The sequence below is a fragment of the Haliotis rufescens genome, unplaced genomic scaffold (assembly GCF_023055435.1).
Source record: "Haliotis rufescens isolate VD_foot unplaced genomic scaffold, xgHalRufe1.0.p SCAF_8, whole genome shotgun sequence".
Classification (NCBI taxonomy): Eukaryota; Metazoa; Mollusca; class Gastropoda; order Lepetellida; family Haliotidae; genus Haliotis; species Haliotis rufescens.
The window spans coordinates 17,316,509-17,328,908 of record NW_025964372.1 but is presented as its reverse complement, the minus strand read 5'-3'; the positions used below and the strand labels follow the sequence as shown (position 1 = coordinate 17,328,908).

The following is a 12,400-nucleotide window of genomic DNA, read 5'->3' as shown; positions in this document are numbered from 1 at the left end:
GTTTTACCGGGCATCACTGAATTGTTCACACACAGCTGGTTTGTATGGAAATTTTATCCGAAACTTGAGATTGACAGACTAGTAAGCTTTGTAGTTGATTTGATACATAATGGGTTTGCTTGTTCAAATACTAATATTTTACAGACTGCCATGATAGAGCCAACATGGTGTAAAACAACATTCCCTCACTAATACATGCTTGCCATAAAAGGCGACTATGCTTGTCGTAAAAAGCGACTAACGGGATCGGGTGGTCAGGCTCGCTGACTTGGTTGATGCATGTCATCGATACCAATTGCGTTGATCGATGCTCATGATGCTCATTTGCAGACTCGATTATTTTACAGACCGCCGTCATATAGCTGGAATATTGCTGAGTGCGGCGTTAAACAACAAACAAACAAACAAACAAACACTAATACATGGGAACAGAAGTTTGATATTCTCTTTGCTAATTACAATAGTAGTCTTAAGGGAACAACCATGTATAAATCTTTCATAGTATATATATTTGGAATAAATAAAAAAATCATCCAGTAATGTTGGCGAAATGGCTTCATGGGTTTAAATAAATATGATGAGGATGATTGAATGCCCATTGTTACGCTTCCCCCAAACAAGTCACAACATTGTATAACAGAACATTGCCCATTTAGCATGTTTATGATCATAAATAAATATTTCAACAATGGATGATCTTATTTACACACAGGCTCACTGTTCCCGCAGACTTTTGAAACTGGCAGTCCTGGTGGACTGGCAACTCTAAAAATTACCAGTCTCAACTTTCAACACATGAACAAACATATACAAAATATCTGGTCTTACTTCTTTCAACGTCTTGTTCAATGCAATGATGTCATCTCTGAAGTAACTTAGTTAGATCTACACATCATTCACACAAAGTTCAGTCACAATTTTCTATTTTTTTCTTTTTCTACTATTTCGAGGCTGTCGCTACAAATATATATAACCTCGAAGCAAAGCAAAATGTTTCCTTGCACTGAAAATAGACAAGGGGAAACCCTGATAGTAACAGACAAGCTGACTTCATTCGAAAAGTGTATTTTTATGAATATTGCCAATGTTTTGTTCAACAACAACGATTTATAAGGTACTTTATTTGCCGGTCCACAGGGACTGGCAGTCACATGAAATACCGGTCTGAGCCTAATTTTACCAGTAAAAAACTGGAAATTACCGGTAAACAGGAACACTAAGGCTGCAAATTGGGATAATGAAGCCAAGTAAAAACAGAAAATAACAACCACATTGTAGATCGACACAAGCACACAAAGACGAAACGGTGAGCATGAACATTGAACACTTGCAGAAATACACCTAAAACATTGTCTTCTTTATATGCTTTATGCTGCTTCAGGTGAGACAATTGTTGGTGAAATATTTGTCACATGTTTGGGTTAATTTTGTACAAGTAGTTTCTCCTCGAACAAGCAATGGAACCTTATTTTGTGAATGTTTCAGAATTCATAGTACTTTCACTACAACTTATTCACACACCTGTGATGGAGTATTACATTTTTAACACATTCTGGCAGTAAAAGCTGTATGACATACGGAATGTACCTGATACTGTAATATATGCACTCAGGAAAACAGTATAACTTATGATATTTGGCAAGACATCTGTTTTACTAGCTGTACAGCTTGTGGTTTGTTCAACATTCACTAAGTTAATGTTTTCTTTTATCCCAGTATCATTACAAATTCTAGTATCTTTTTTTATGATTATTTTTAATTTTGTTTTTTGCTTTGTGTAAATATTTTAACGTTTACACAACTTCAATTGGTAATGAACATCTGTCACACCAACAGTATACATTCACTCATCATTTCATTACAAAATTCCCTGAAAAACAGTTGGATGCAAACCAAGGCCTACAATTCTTGATGACATCCGTGTTGGCATGACAACAATTCCTCATCCACGTCCCCCTCCACATAATCTGGCACCCGGAATGAGATATACGGACAAGGTCCTTTGATGTTTTGACAGAACAGTTTCTTCAGCGTAGCTGTTTGCACAATGTCAAACCCTGTCTGTCCACCAAATGTAGATGGTTTCCAGTGTTTGGGACTGCAAATCGCGTTTGACATGAGTCCTTTTACGGAATATGGTCCTCCAATTTCCACAAAAGCACCACCAAATAAGGCTTTTTCTCTTCTTTTCTCTAACAAAAGTCCAACATAGAACTCCATTCCATCGATATCGCCATATAGTTCTTCTAACTCCTTCGCAATTTTCTTTTCACCTAGAAAAAAAGTTGAGACATTTAAGAACTTGTAATTACAGTTATATTTTTCTGAACCAGCAGAAATTAATTGTAGACAAACCTGGGATGGTATGGTAGGTGTGCTCTACTTTACCTTAGACATGTTGTCTAAGTGTTCAACAGTGAGATCATTTGTATACTGGTATCCGACGCCAAACACCCATGTTGTGTACAATATGTACAGTTATTCCTGTTTACAGTGTGTCAATATGTCAGTACAGTGAAAAAGTATTCTATACCAATTGATTAAATATTCTGGTGGTACTGATTTTATTAACATAGATTATTATGAGGTTATTTTTGCACATCTTATGAGCATCTAAAAATCAAAACAGTGAAACAAGTCTTGAAGCAAGATAGAATTGCAAATATTTAATTCTTGATGCCCATTTCATCCTTAAAACCCACACAAATGAAATTCCACAGGTATCCTGTATCCTGTATCCTGTATTGTATGTGTGTCCTTGTGATATTTTCAGGATTTCCTTGTGATAGTGTGTAATCTGTCACAATGTAGGATCTCCCATCCAGCTGTTACGGAAATGTATCATCTAGGGCAAGGAATGCCTTTGTTATATTGGTATGGCCCCATGTCAGAAACAATTTGCATCAAGCATTGGCCCAAACATCCTTAAGGATATGACAGTGAACTTGAAATTGCTACCAGAACTTCTATAAGCAAGAGTATTGGAGAATGGTGAAATATAGTTAGGGCTAGTTATGTCTGAGTAGGCGATGGGGTAGCCTCGCGGTTAAAGCATTCGCTCATCGAGCTGGAGACCCAGGTTTGATTCCCCACAAAGATAAAAATGTGCAAAGCCCATTTCCCATGTCACCGGCGATATTGCTGGAATATTTCTAAAAGCCATGTTCGCCCCTGTGATTAGTCATTATTCCATCTGTTGACTATGCTGCGAAACAGCAGACATAACATTTTCGAGATCACTTTTAAATCTATTTTGACAGGTGTATATGCTTTATGATAAGTCCGATTTGTACAGTGGACTCGGCTGTTAGCAAAGATTTCTTATGATTATGGAAAGGGGTTTGTTGCTTTTTGTATTATAAGTATATAATACCTGGAAATGAGTTACTCGTTACAAACAACCAATTGCAGTAAAGCCTTTGGCTGTGCTTTCAAACCCCACATACTCTCACTCACAGGGCAAATTTACAATTTTTTTCATGTGTTCTTCAATAATACCTGTTAATTCTTCAAAACTTGTGTATGTTTTCATTCCAAATCTCTTCCTGTACTGGTTCATCGACTGGAAGCGAAGTGTCCTCCCGTGAAGAATTGCTTGTTTTAACACGTGCTGCGTCATAGCACCATGATTGTGAGGGCCAACCTGCATAGAAACACAAATTTAAATAATCGTTGAACTTACTATCTTCCAGTGGATTCATGGACACCTCAGTGGCTGTCGAGTTGATGTGCTCGGTCTGTCATCAGTTTAATTTGATAGAAAAGTTTGAGTTTGTTAACATTCAAGTGCACTGCTGGTATTTTTTAGCAATTTCAAAAGTGATACACACACATTTTTTTTCATTTATCAATGGAATAACTGTAAATTTCCTTCATATTCATTTAATTTTGATTTTCTGATTTTCTTGAAATAAGACAACATTAGAACATGTATTTGTAGTCTTGCTTTTATTGATAGTATATTTAATTCAGAATTAACATCTATCAAATCAGGTTTTCCAGACTCCCACACACTGACATGCCATGATATAACTGAAATACTAATCAAAGAATCACTAGCTCTGCACATAGTTGGCAAGTGTATAACACCTTTCAATAAGTTTTCAATTATATCACAACACAATAGGCATGTTGTTCCTGACAAAAAAACAACAGTTATAGCTGCCACATCAGAGAAGTGCTGAGGTGCACACCACCATACACCCTCACCCTCACCCTCACTCTCTCTCGCTCATCCTCACTCACTCACTCACTCACTCACTCACTCACTCACTCACTCACTCACTCACCCTCACTCACTCACTCACTCACCCTTACTTTCATCTTTTCTCACCCTCACTCACCCTCACTCACTCTCACTCTTGCAGACATACCCAAATGATTAGTCAGAAACATACCATTCCAGCTCTCTGTCTGGTCATCGAATCTACAAAGTTTGCGAGGCCAGTTTTCATAACCAGCTCCGAGTGGTAGACGTAGTCTTTCATGGGTATGATGCTGCCGCTGACGTTGAACTCCGATGGCATGAGGGGATGCCAGTGGTACAGATGGTTGAACTCCACAGCGATACGGTTCTGGTACTGGAAGCTCTCCCCAAACAACAGATCCGGCTTGAACATTAGTTCAAAGTTGTAGTTGCTCAAGTGCTGTACGTAGTCTTCTATCACAATCTTGATCGTTTCACCTGCAATGCACAAAAGGTTGATAGTTTTGTAAAATTGTTCTATTACTTAAAAAATGAACTGCCATCTCCAAACCATTAGGGTAATTTAGCGATTTAAGTGTTTGCTTGCAACATTGAAGGCCTAGGGTTTGATTTCCCATTTGTGTGAAGCTCATTCCAGGGTGCTGTTGTTCAAAGCGATCTTAGCGATAAGGTGATCGTAACTCCCATACCTTAACATAGATATCGACAGTCGTAGCTCGAAGGTTGGTTTGTACAACGGCACCCTGGTGTCCTCTGACGTGACATTACTGGAATATTGCTAAAACTGGTGTAAAACGGTTGTCACTGACTCATAGAATTTTCTGCTGTATGAATTGAATCCGATTCTTCTCGATATCAGTCTATCACTCATTTACTCACTCGTCACACCGAAGGCCCGGGTTCGATTCTCCACATGGGTACAATGTGTGAAGCCCATTTCCGGTGTCTCCCGCCATGATATTGCTGTATTATTGCTTAAAGCGGCGTAAAACATTACTTACTCACTCCCTTGTAGACTAATGGGTTTTCCTGTGTATTTACTAACCAAATAAGATCCTTTTGGAAGAGTATTTCCTCATCCAAAGGAGGGAACTAGGGAGACACGTCATCAGATGAAAATGGGGATCAGGTGGTTGGACTGTGTGTGAACACATCCTAATGATGTAGGTCGTTGCTCATGCTTTCACTCACTGGTAACTTGCCCTGTACTTCATTATATACAGGCAACCATGATATAGCTTGAATATGCTGACTGTGGCGTTTTGACAACATTCCATTACCCGTTCACTCATATCAAGAAGATTGTGATAACCAGCGTTGGAAACGCCTAAATGCACGCCCATCATCTTGGGTTGTTAAGTTCAAGAAAATACATGCCCAATAGTCCTGTTGATTTTTTTTTAACCTTATGTGTAAAATATTTGAGTAAATGTTTGTTTATAACTCGTATTAGCTGACATGATGCTCTATGAATACAGCTAAGAGACTCGTTTGTGATGGTGCCAATGCTAGCATTTAGAAAAATGCATCAAGCTTTTGCGTGTACTCCCAACGCTTGAACAGTGTGTAGTATACTATACGTATGGCATAACAATGAGAGAATCCATTTAACTGACTATGATTGATTATCATTTGCAAAGAGTTGGTCTGTTCAGTTTATTAAATCTGGACTGACAGCTTTTGAACTGTGCAGGTAACTTTTGATAGTTGCTAGTCCAGCTGTCTGGCAAGATTTCATGTGTGAATATTCAACACTGTGAAAGTTCAACTGTATTCATAACGAACCTAGAATGATCCACTTTGTTGTTTGGAAGAGTCGTTCATCATCGAACTCGGGATGCTCCTGCTTCAAGACATCACAGACCCGGTTGTGTTCGCGCATCCACACTGTGGCGTACATGAACAGGCCAGGCAGAAGACCGAAGAACTCGTGTCCCAGGCCAAACTTGAGATGTTCGGGTGTGTTTGGGGGGTAGGTCATGGGTACCGGGGCGTCTTTCAGGTAGGGGGGAAACTCCTCCCCATTCATCATCTGCAACAATAGGGGGTTTATATCAATAGATCATTCTTTTGTTGGTTATCTGTCAAAATATGCCAAAACTGGAAATGCCTATACAAGCTTCATGGAATTATTGTCTGCTTATTGTACATGTGGTTGTATTGTAGTCATTATCACATTCAAATGTGATTTATTGTATACATTATCGCATTGTATGTGTAGTGTTATTTTATAGTGATCATACTGCTTACATGATTGCATTGTGTACCTGACCATATTTTATACATGATCACGTTGTATATATGATCTTATTGTATACTCAATTGTATTGTATACGTGACCAGATTGTTTACATATTTTATTGTATGCTTGGATTGGATACACGTATGCCTCTTACTTCAATAATACTTTTTCAAAATCAGTATAAATGGTTCCTTAATCTACTGTTAGATTTTTATATTTTTATGTATTCAGGCATGATAAAAACATTGTTATAATTCAGGTTGTAATTGTCTTAACTCGGGATCCTGAAATCTTAAACCACCTCTTCTGCAATTGAGTTCAAATTATCAAATGTTTATCTTACCTGTGATTTCATCTTTCCATCTTTAAAACTTCTTAATAAATTTTCACTTGCTTTATCTTTTCCATAAACATGTGAGACATCAACCTGCAACAGGAATGAAATATTTATAAAACATACTTGGATGCTTCTCTGGATATCGGTGATCATGTTCCACGGAAGCACTCATAAAATACTCTTCAGGGGCATGAACTTCTTCAGTTAGTGTATGGAGTGCAGTCTCTTCATTCATAGATAGGCGAGACATTTGGGATTTTTTTTACAGATGAAATAAACCTGACTACCAGTTGGACTTTCATTTTTTGTGGAAGCCTCGGTGGCTGAGTGGGTTAGATCGCTGATTTTGTGTGCTGGCGATTAGGTGCCTCACTCTGAGATTGTGGGTTCGAGTCCCGGATAGGACTCAACCCCAAAAGTACTAGAATCTGTACTTTACAAAGAGCGTAATCCCAAATATAATGTTTGTTCATTTGACCACTTTCTAAATGTCATTGTGTAGTCATAGAAATAAACCTTTTAAATAACTAATGAAAAAAGGAAAATATAAATCTGAAAAGAATTGTTTCTGTCTGTTATGACAAATACAAACTTGTGTTTCCACACAATGATTGTGCATTTATAATTAAACCTACAAGATGGCTGAACATAAGTCAGAACATTATTTGAATAACAAAGAAAGTAATGTATTTGGCATTTTTTCCCTACGACAGGATGTTTTGCGCACAGTAATCGATAAATCAGGAAATAAAGACATCTGGCCTGAGTTGAAAAGAGAGGACTCCATTTAGCTTGAAGGGAGTGAGTGAGTATGGTTTTACGCCGCTTTTAGCAATATTCCAGCAATATCACGGCGGGGGACACCAGAAATGGGCTTCACACATTGTACCCATGTTGGGAATCGAACCCGGGTCTTCGGCGTGACGAGCAAACGCTTTAACCACTAGGCTACCCGACCGCCCCTTAGCTTGAAGGGAATGGGGATATGTCGGTACTGCTTGGATTGATTGGTAACGATGAGATAGTACAGGTTTGAAGCTGAGCCCTTGAGGGGACACCAGGGGTCAATAAGCTCCATACATCTTGTTTCTTGGTGTTCACTGTCTACCAGGTAGTGCTGATATAGTTTGGCTTTATCATGGGAACTCAAATTATTCAGATTATATTAATGTTGCCTAGAAATAACATGAACAGTTGCAATTTCTTTTTCCAAAATGGTATAAAATTCTTGTCATTTCAAAATAGAAGATCACATTTTATTCCAAACTAGAGTGGGTTACGAGTGGCCCAGTCGTCTAAGGCGCCGCGATTCGCTGTGCGTCCGTTATACACGCCAGAAACGTATGATTGTGGGTTAGAGTCCCAGTTCTCCCTGACTGATTCTAGGTTTGTCAGCACCAGTGGATCACCGAAGTGGTACACGGCTGAGACCTGCATCACTTCGGCCTTTCCCCCTAGATAAAGCTGACACGCTGTGATATAACTGGAATATTGTTAAAAGCGGCGCTAAACCCAACTCGCTCACTCCAAACTAGCTATTGTGATGACGATTGTACAGTGACCATCATGCTGGCATTATGACGTGAGAGTGTTGTGTTTCAGGTCTGACAGGTAGAACGTCTCACCCCATGGCCGCCCCACGTGAAGCCAGGCCCCATCTTCAGGTCCGTCTTGAAGAACTGGTGGGTGAAGTGCTGGGCGAAGAAGGAGAAGAGGACGTTGCTACCCATGGGCTCTGGGAGAAACTTAGTCCGTCTGAAGAACTTCTGTACGAGGTAGTCCACATCGGGCATGGTCTTCTTGCCTGGGGACAACAGTATTACAGTGAGTTATTCAGTTACCCAAACACACACACACGTACATGCACGTCGCTTTATAAGTGCAATAACCTTGGACGCGACGTTAAACCCCATTTCACCTCACCTCACCTTATTCAATTACCCCTTTGTCATGATCGGGCTTGTTTGAGGTATGATGTGCTGACTTTGTGACTTGACAAAGAAAGAATGCAAGAACAAGTTTTGTCTTGTCGAGGCATTTATGGATGAACAAACTCAAATTTGGAAAGGTTAAATGAAAAATAACAACTTTACTGTATTGAAAGATGGCCTAATGATCATACATTGTCAAACTATCTTGAATTTTCCTTGAACCTTCACATATGCTGCTCAAAATAAGTTAAAGAACACCTGATTCCCTCATATAACTACATGACGTGACAGATCTTGCTTGACATCTACCCACCCCCCCACCCCCCCCCACCCCCACCCCCCCAAAGAATGAAGACAATGTCTCAGTATCATTAGAAACAAGGATGCAACCGACAACAAAAATAAAAAATACTAAATATTTGATCGTGTAAAAGAATGTTTCACATGTACACATATTTGCTTGAAAAGAAAAATCATATAAACAGGTACAAAAGCCTTCAGGCTGCATTATAGGCCATATGTCACATACACTATCAACGTAAACAGGTTAGACACACCAAAAGCCATAAGCTCGCAATTTTCTGCCTCAGTGGCCAATTCTCCATGCACCGTGTGAATAAATGTGTTATGGCGAGAGTGGGTGTGAATTGGGGGCACAGCTCCGAGACAGGGAAACCCCAGGAAACGACAACAGTCATCCATAGAAAGTCGCCTACACACTGCCAAGTGATCTGAAGATCACATTGTGTTCTCTAATTGAAGCCTTAAATTGGCATATATTCTTGTTTGGTTGCAGATATTTCAGGAGTGTCATGTTAGTCTTTCCCATTTATCAGGATTTCGTGAAATGTCATGAAAAACGTATATGACTTGTGCATGGAATATTACAATGGCATTTTATGCTTGAAGGATGTGTCTCTGTAGTGACAGAATGTTGCAAGATCATCTGGTATTTATCTAGGATTCCCAAGTATGTGCCTTGGGCAGGCAATGTGGGAATTAAATCCTTTTCTTCAAAAACAAGATTTATTTTATAATTCATATTTTCTTAAATCTAGAGGTATTTTTACAGTTCATTCCGTGTAATAATGTAAACTCAACTTTAAAGCCTTCTCCTCTTTATTGGGTATAATTCAAGTCAGCTCCACAAAGCCAAAGCATTATTAACTGGTGAAATGAATGGAGAAACTTTTAATTCTAAATTGGGATTTTTTACTGACATTTGCTGCAGACCTGTGGACTGACTATCAGCTTCAAGCATGTGCAGATAAATCTCAGGATCTCGAGATTCTAGTGCAACACTCAGAGTTTCCCCACAGGATAACCTGGCTTAGAGAATACATTTTGTCATGTTTGTATGTCTGAGTGGTACATGTCTGGTAATGAGGAGGCAGCACTGGAGGCTAATGGTTTAGCATTTGCTATCTCACTGACGCGGTCGGGTAGCCTAGTGGTTAAAGCGTTCGCTCGTCACGCCGAAGACCCGGGTTCGATTCCCGACATGGGTACAATGTGTGAAGCCCATTCCTGGTGTCCCCCGCCTTGATATTGCTGGAATATTGCTAAAAGCGGTGTAAAACCATACTCGCTCACTATCTCACTGAAGAGCCATGTTTGAATCCTGACGCAAGAACACATGTGATGCTTCTTCATGACTGTCCACTGTCGTAATGGGGCTGGGGTATTACTTGTGCACAATGCCTGTGTAGCATGGACGGGGATTGTTTGAGCTGCCTCCTGGTTAAAGTGCTTGCTCGTCACAATGATGACCTGGGTTTCATTCCCCACATGTGGACCCGTGAAGATTCCGGGGTAGAATAGATCTTCAGCAACCCATGCATGCCGAAAAGGGTGACTATGCTTGTCCTAAAAGGCGACTAACGGGATCGGGTGGTCAGGCTCGCTGACTTGGTTGATGCATGTCATCGATCTCAATTGCGTGGATCGATGCTCATGATATTAATCACTGGATTGTCAGGTCCAGACTCGATTATTTACAGACCGCTGTCATATAGCTGGAATATTGCTGAGTGCGGCGTTAAACAACAAACCAACCAACCAATCCCACATGTGAGAAGCCCATTTTTGTTGTTCCCAGTTATGTAGCTGGAATGTGGCTGTTATCTAAAAACACTCACTCGGCAACCTGCACTTGATAATCCAATGGTTGGACCTTACAAGCCGCCACACACTAACGCACTGTATGTCAGACTATGGTATGTAGCATCCTTCCCTTACTCACTCACAGGATCGTGACAATATCTTACCTTTGACCCCCATGGGAGTCGGGCAGTCTCGTGGCACCGGGGGTAGTGTTCGCGTGTAGTAGGAGTAGTTGCCGACGGCATCAAACGTTGCATATTCATGGTCAGACTCAAACACAGGGGGACTGTCGATCATGTGAGAACGCACTGAAACAGACATGCCATGATTAAATGTGGTACTGTGATGCGTCTGGCTTTATGAAGATATATCAACGATACTCTAGAATACCTTATAAAGATGAAAATGCTGTGTATTTACATTGCTGGCTTGAAGTATCCTATGCATGCCAGGAGAGTTCACAAAATACTTGGTGTAGATCACCCAAGTCACACGGAGAGGTGTGTTTTGTTTGTTTGTTGTTTAACGCCACACTCCACAATATTCCAGCAAAATGACGGCAGTGTGTAAATATTCAAATCTGCACTAGATAATCCAGTGATATACATCATGAGCATCAATCTACAAACTTGAGTTTCGATGATATGCATTAACTAAGTCCGCAAGCCTGACCACCCGATCCTGTTAGTGGCAAGCATGGGCTGCTGAAGACGTTCATTTATAGCCTGGATCTTTATGGGTCCCCTCTGCTGTGACTTCCTGGGGCCCTTCTACTGTGACTTCTGGTTGGGTAACACTGTTCACTGATCGACATCGAGAACGGCTGGTTTGTCTGATCCCAGATTGATTACTGAACAGGGTGGTGGGTTACAGCTGTAACATTGCTGACCACGTGACAAAGCCTCACTCACTCAAATGTTGATTTCATGGATCGATGCTCATGATGTCAATCACCGGATTGTCTGGTCCAGACTCGATTATTTACAGACCGCCATCACATACTGGAATATTGCTGAGTGCGGCGTTAAAACAACAGATTAACAAAACAAATCCAATGTTGAGTTGACCTACTTGTGTACACTCGCTTCATGGCGGCGTTCTTGAGAAACGAAACATTGTTGATGATGCTCCACAGCCATTTGTAGTTGACGAGTATGTGATGGAGTTGCTCGGGATCCGGCTTCAGCATTAGCTTCACCTTCTTCCAGAATGTGGCTGCAAGGAGAACAGTAAATACAAGCATGTGATTGGATGATGTTTGACTTCATTTCATATGATTGGATGGCCTGTGATTGCACTGCATTTCCTGTGATTTGTTGGCCTGTCATGTGAGTGGACGTCATGGCCTGTGAGCGGATGTCATGTGATTGTATAGCATGTCTTTGGATTAAATAGCATGTCATGTGATTGTATAGCATGTCATTGGATTAAATAGCATGGCATGTGATTGTATAGCATGTCATTGGATTAAATAGCATGTCATGTGATTGTATAGCATGTCATTGGATTAAATAGCATGTCATGTGATTGCATAGGTTGTGATGATTAGATGGCATGTCATGTGATTGGATGGGATGTTG

The 12,400-nt window shown here is 40.3% G+C and overlaps 2 protein-coding genes across 3 annotated transcripts in view; one reads left to right on the top strand and one right to left on the bottom strand.

The window, feature by feature from the left end:
• Positions 1–295: 295 nt before the first annotated feature.
• LOC124144833 (prostaglandin G/H synthase 2-like) overlaps positions 296–12,400 on the bottom strand; it is a 30,017-nt gene continuing 17,912 nt past the window's right edge. For both annotated transcript variants that reach the window (XM_046514434.2, XM_046514435.2), the window contains exons 4-11: positions 11,892–12,035; positions 10,985–11,128; positions 8,412–8,590; positions 6,793–6,876; positions 5,993–6,239; positions 4,398–4,684; positions 3,499–3,643; positions 296–2,273 (exon numbers count right to left, since the gene is read on the bottom strand). In XM_046514434.2, coding sequence (XP_046370390.1) covers positions 1,900–2,273; positions 3,499–3,643; positions 4,398–4,684; positions 5,993–6,239; positions 6,793–6,876; positions 8,412–8,590; positions 10,985–11,128; positions 11,892–12,035 — 1,604 coding nt within the window. In that variant the 3' untranslated portion in view covers positions 296–1,899. The remainder of the gene's footprint in view (positions 2,274–3,498; positions 3,644–4,397; positions 4,685–5,992; positions 6,240–6,792; positions 6,877–8,411; positions 8,591–10,984; positions 11,129–11,891; positions 12,036–12,400) is intronic.
• Positions 8,521–12,400, top strand: part of LOC124144832 (cytosolic phospholipase A2-like) — a 151,811-nt gene continuing 147,931 nt past the window's right edge. The window contains exon 1 of the mRNA XM_046514432.2: positions 8,521–8,610. The gene's annotated coding sequence lies outside the window, so the exon portion shown is untranslated. The remainder of the gene's footprint in view (positions 8,611–12,400) is intronic.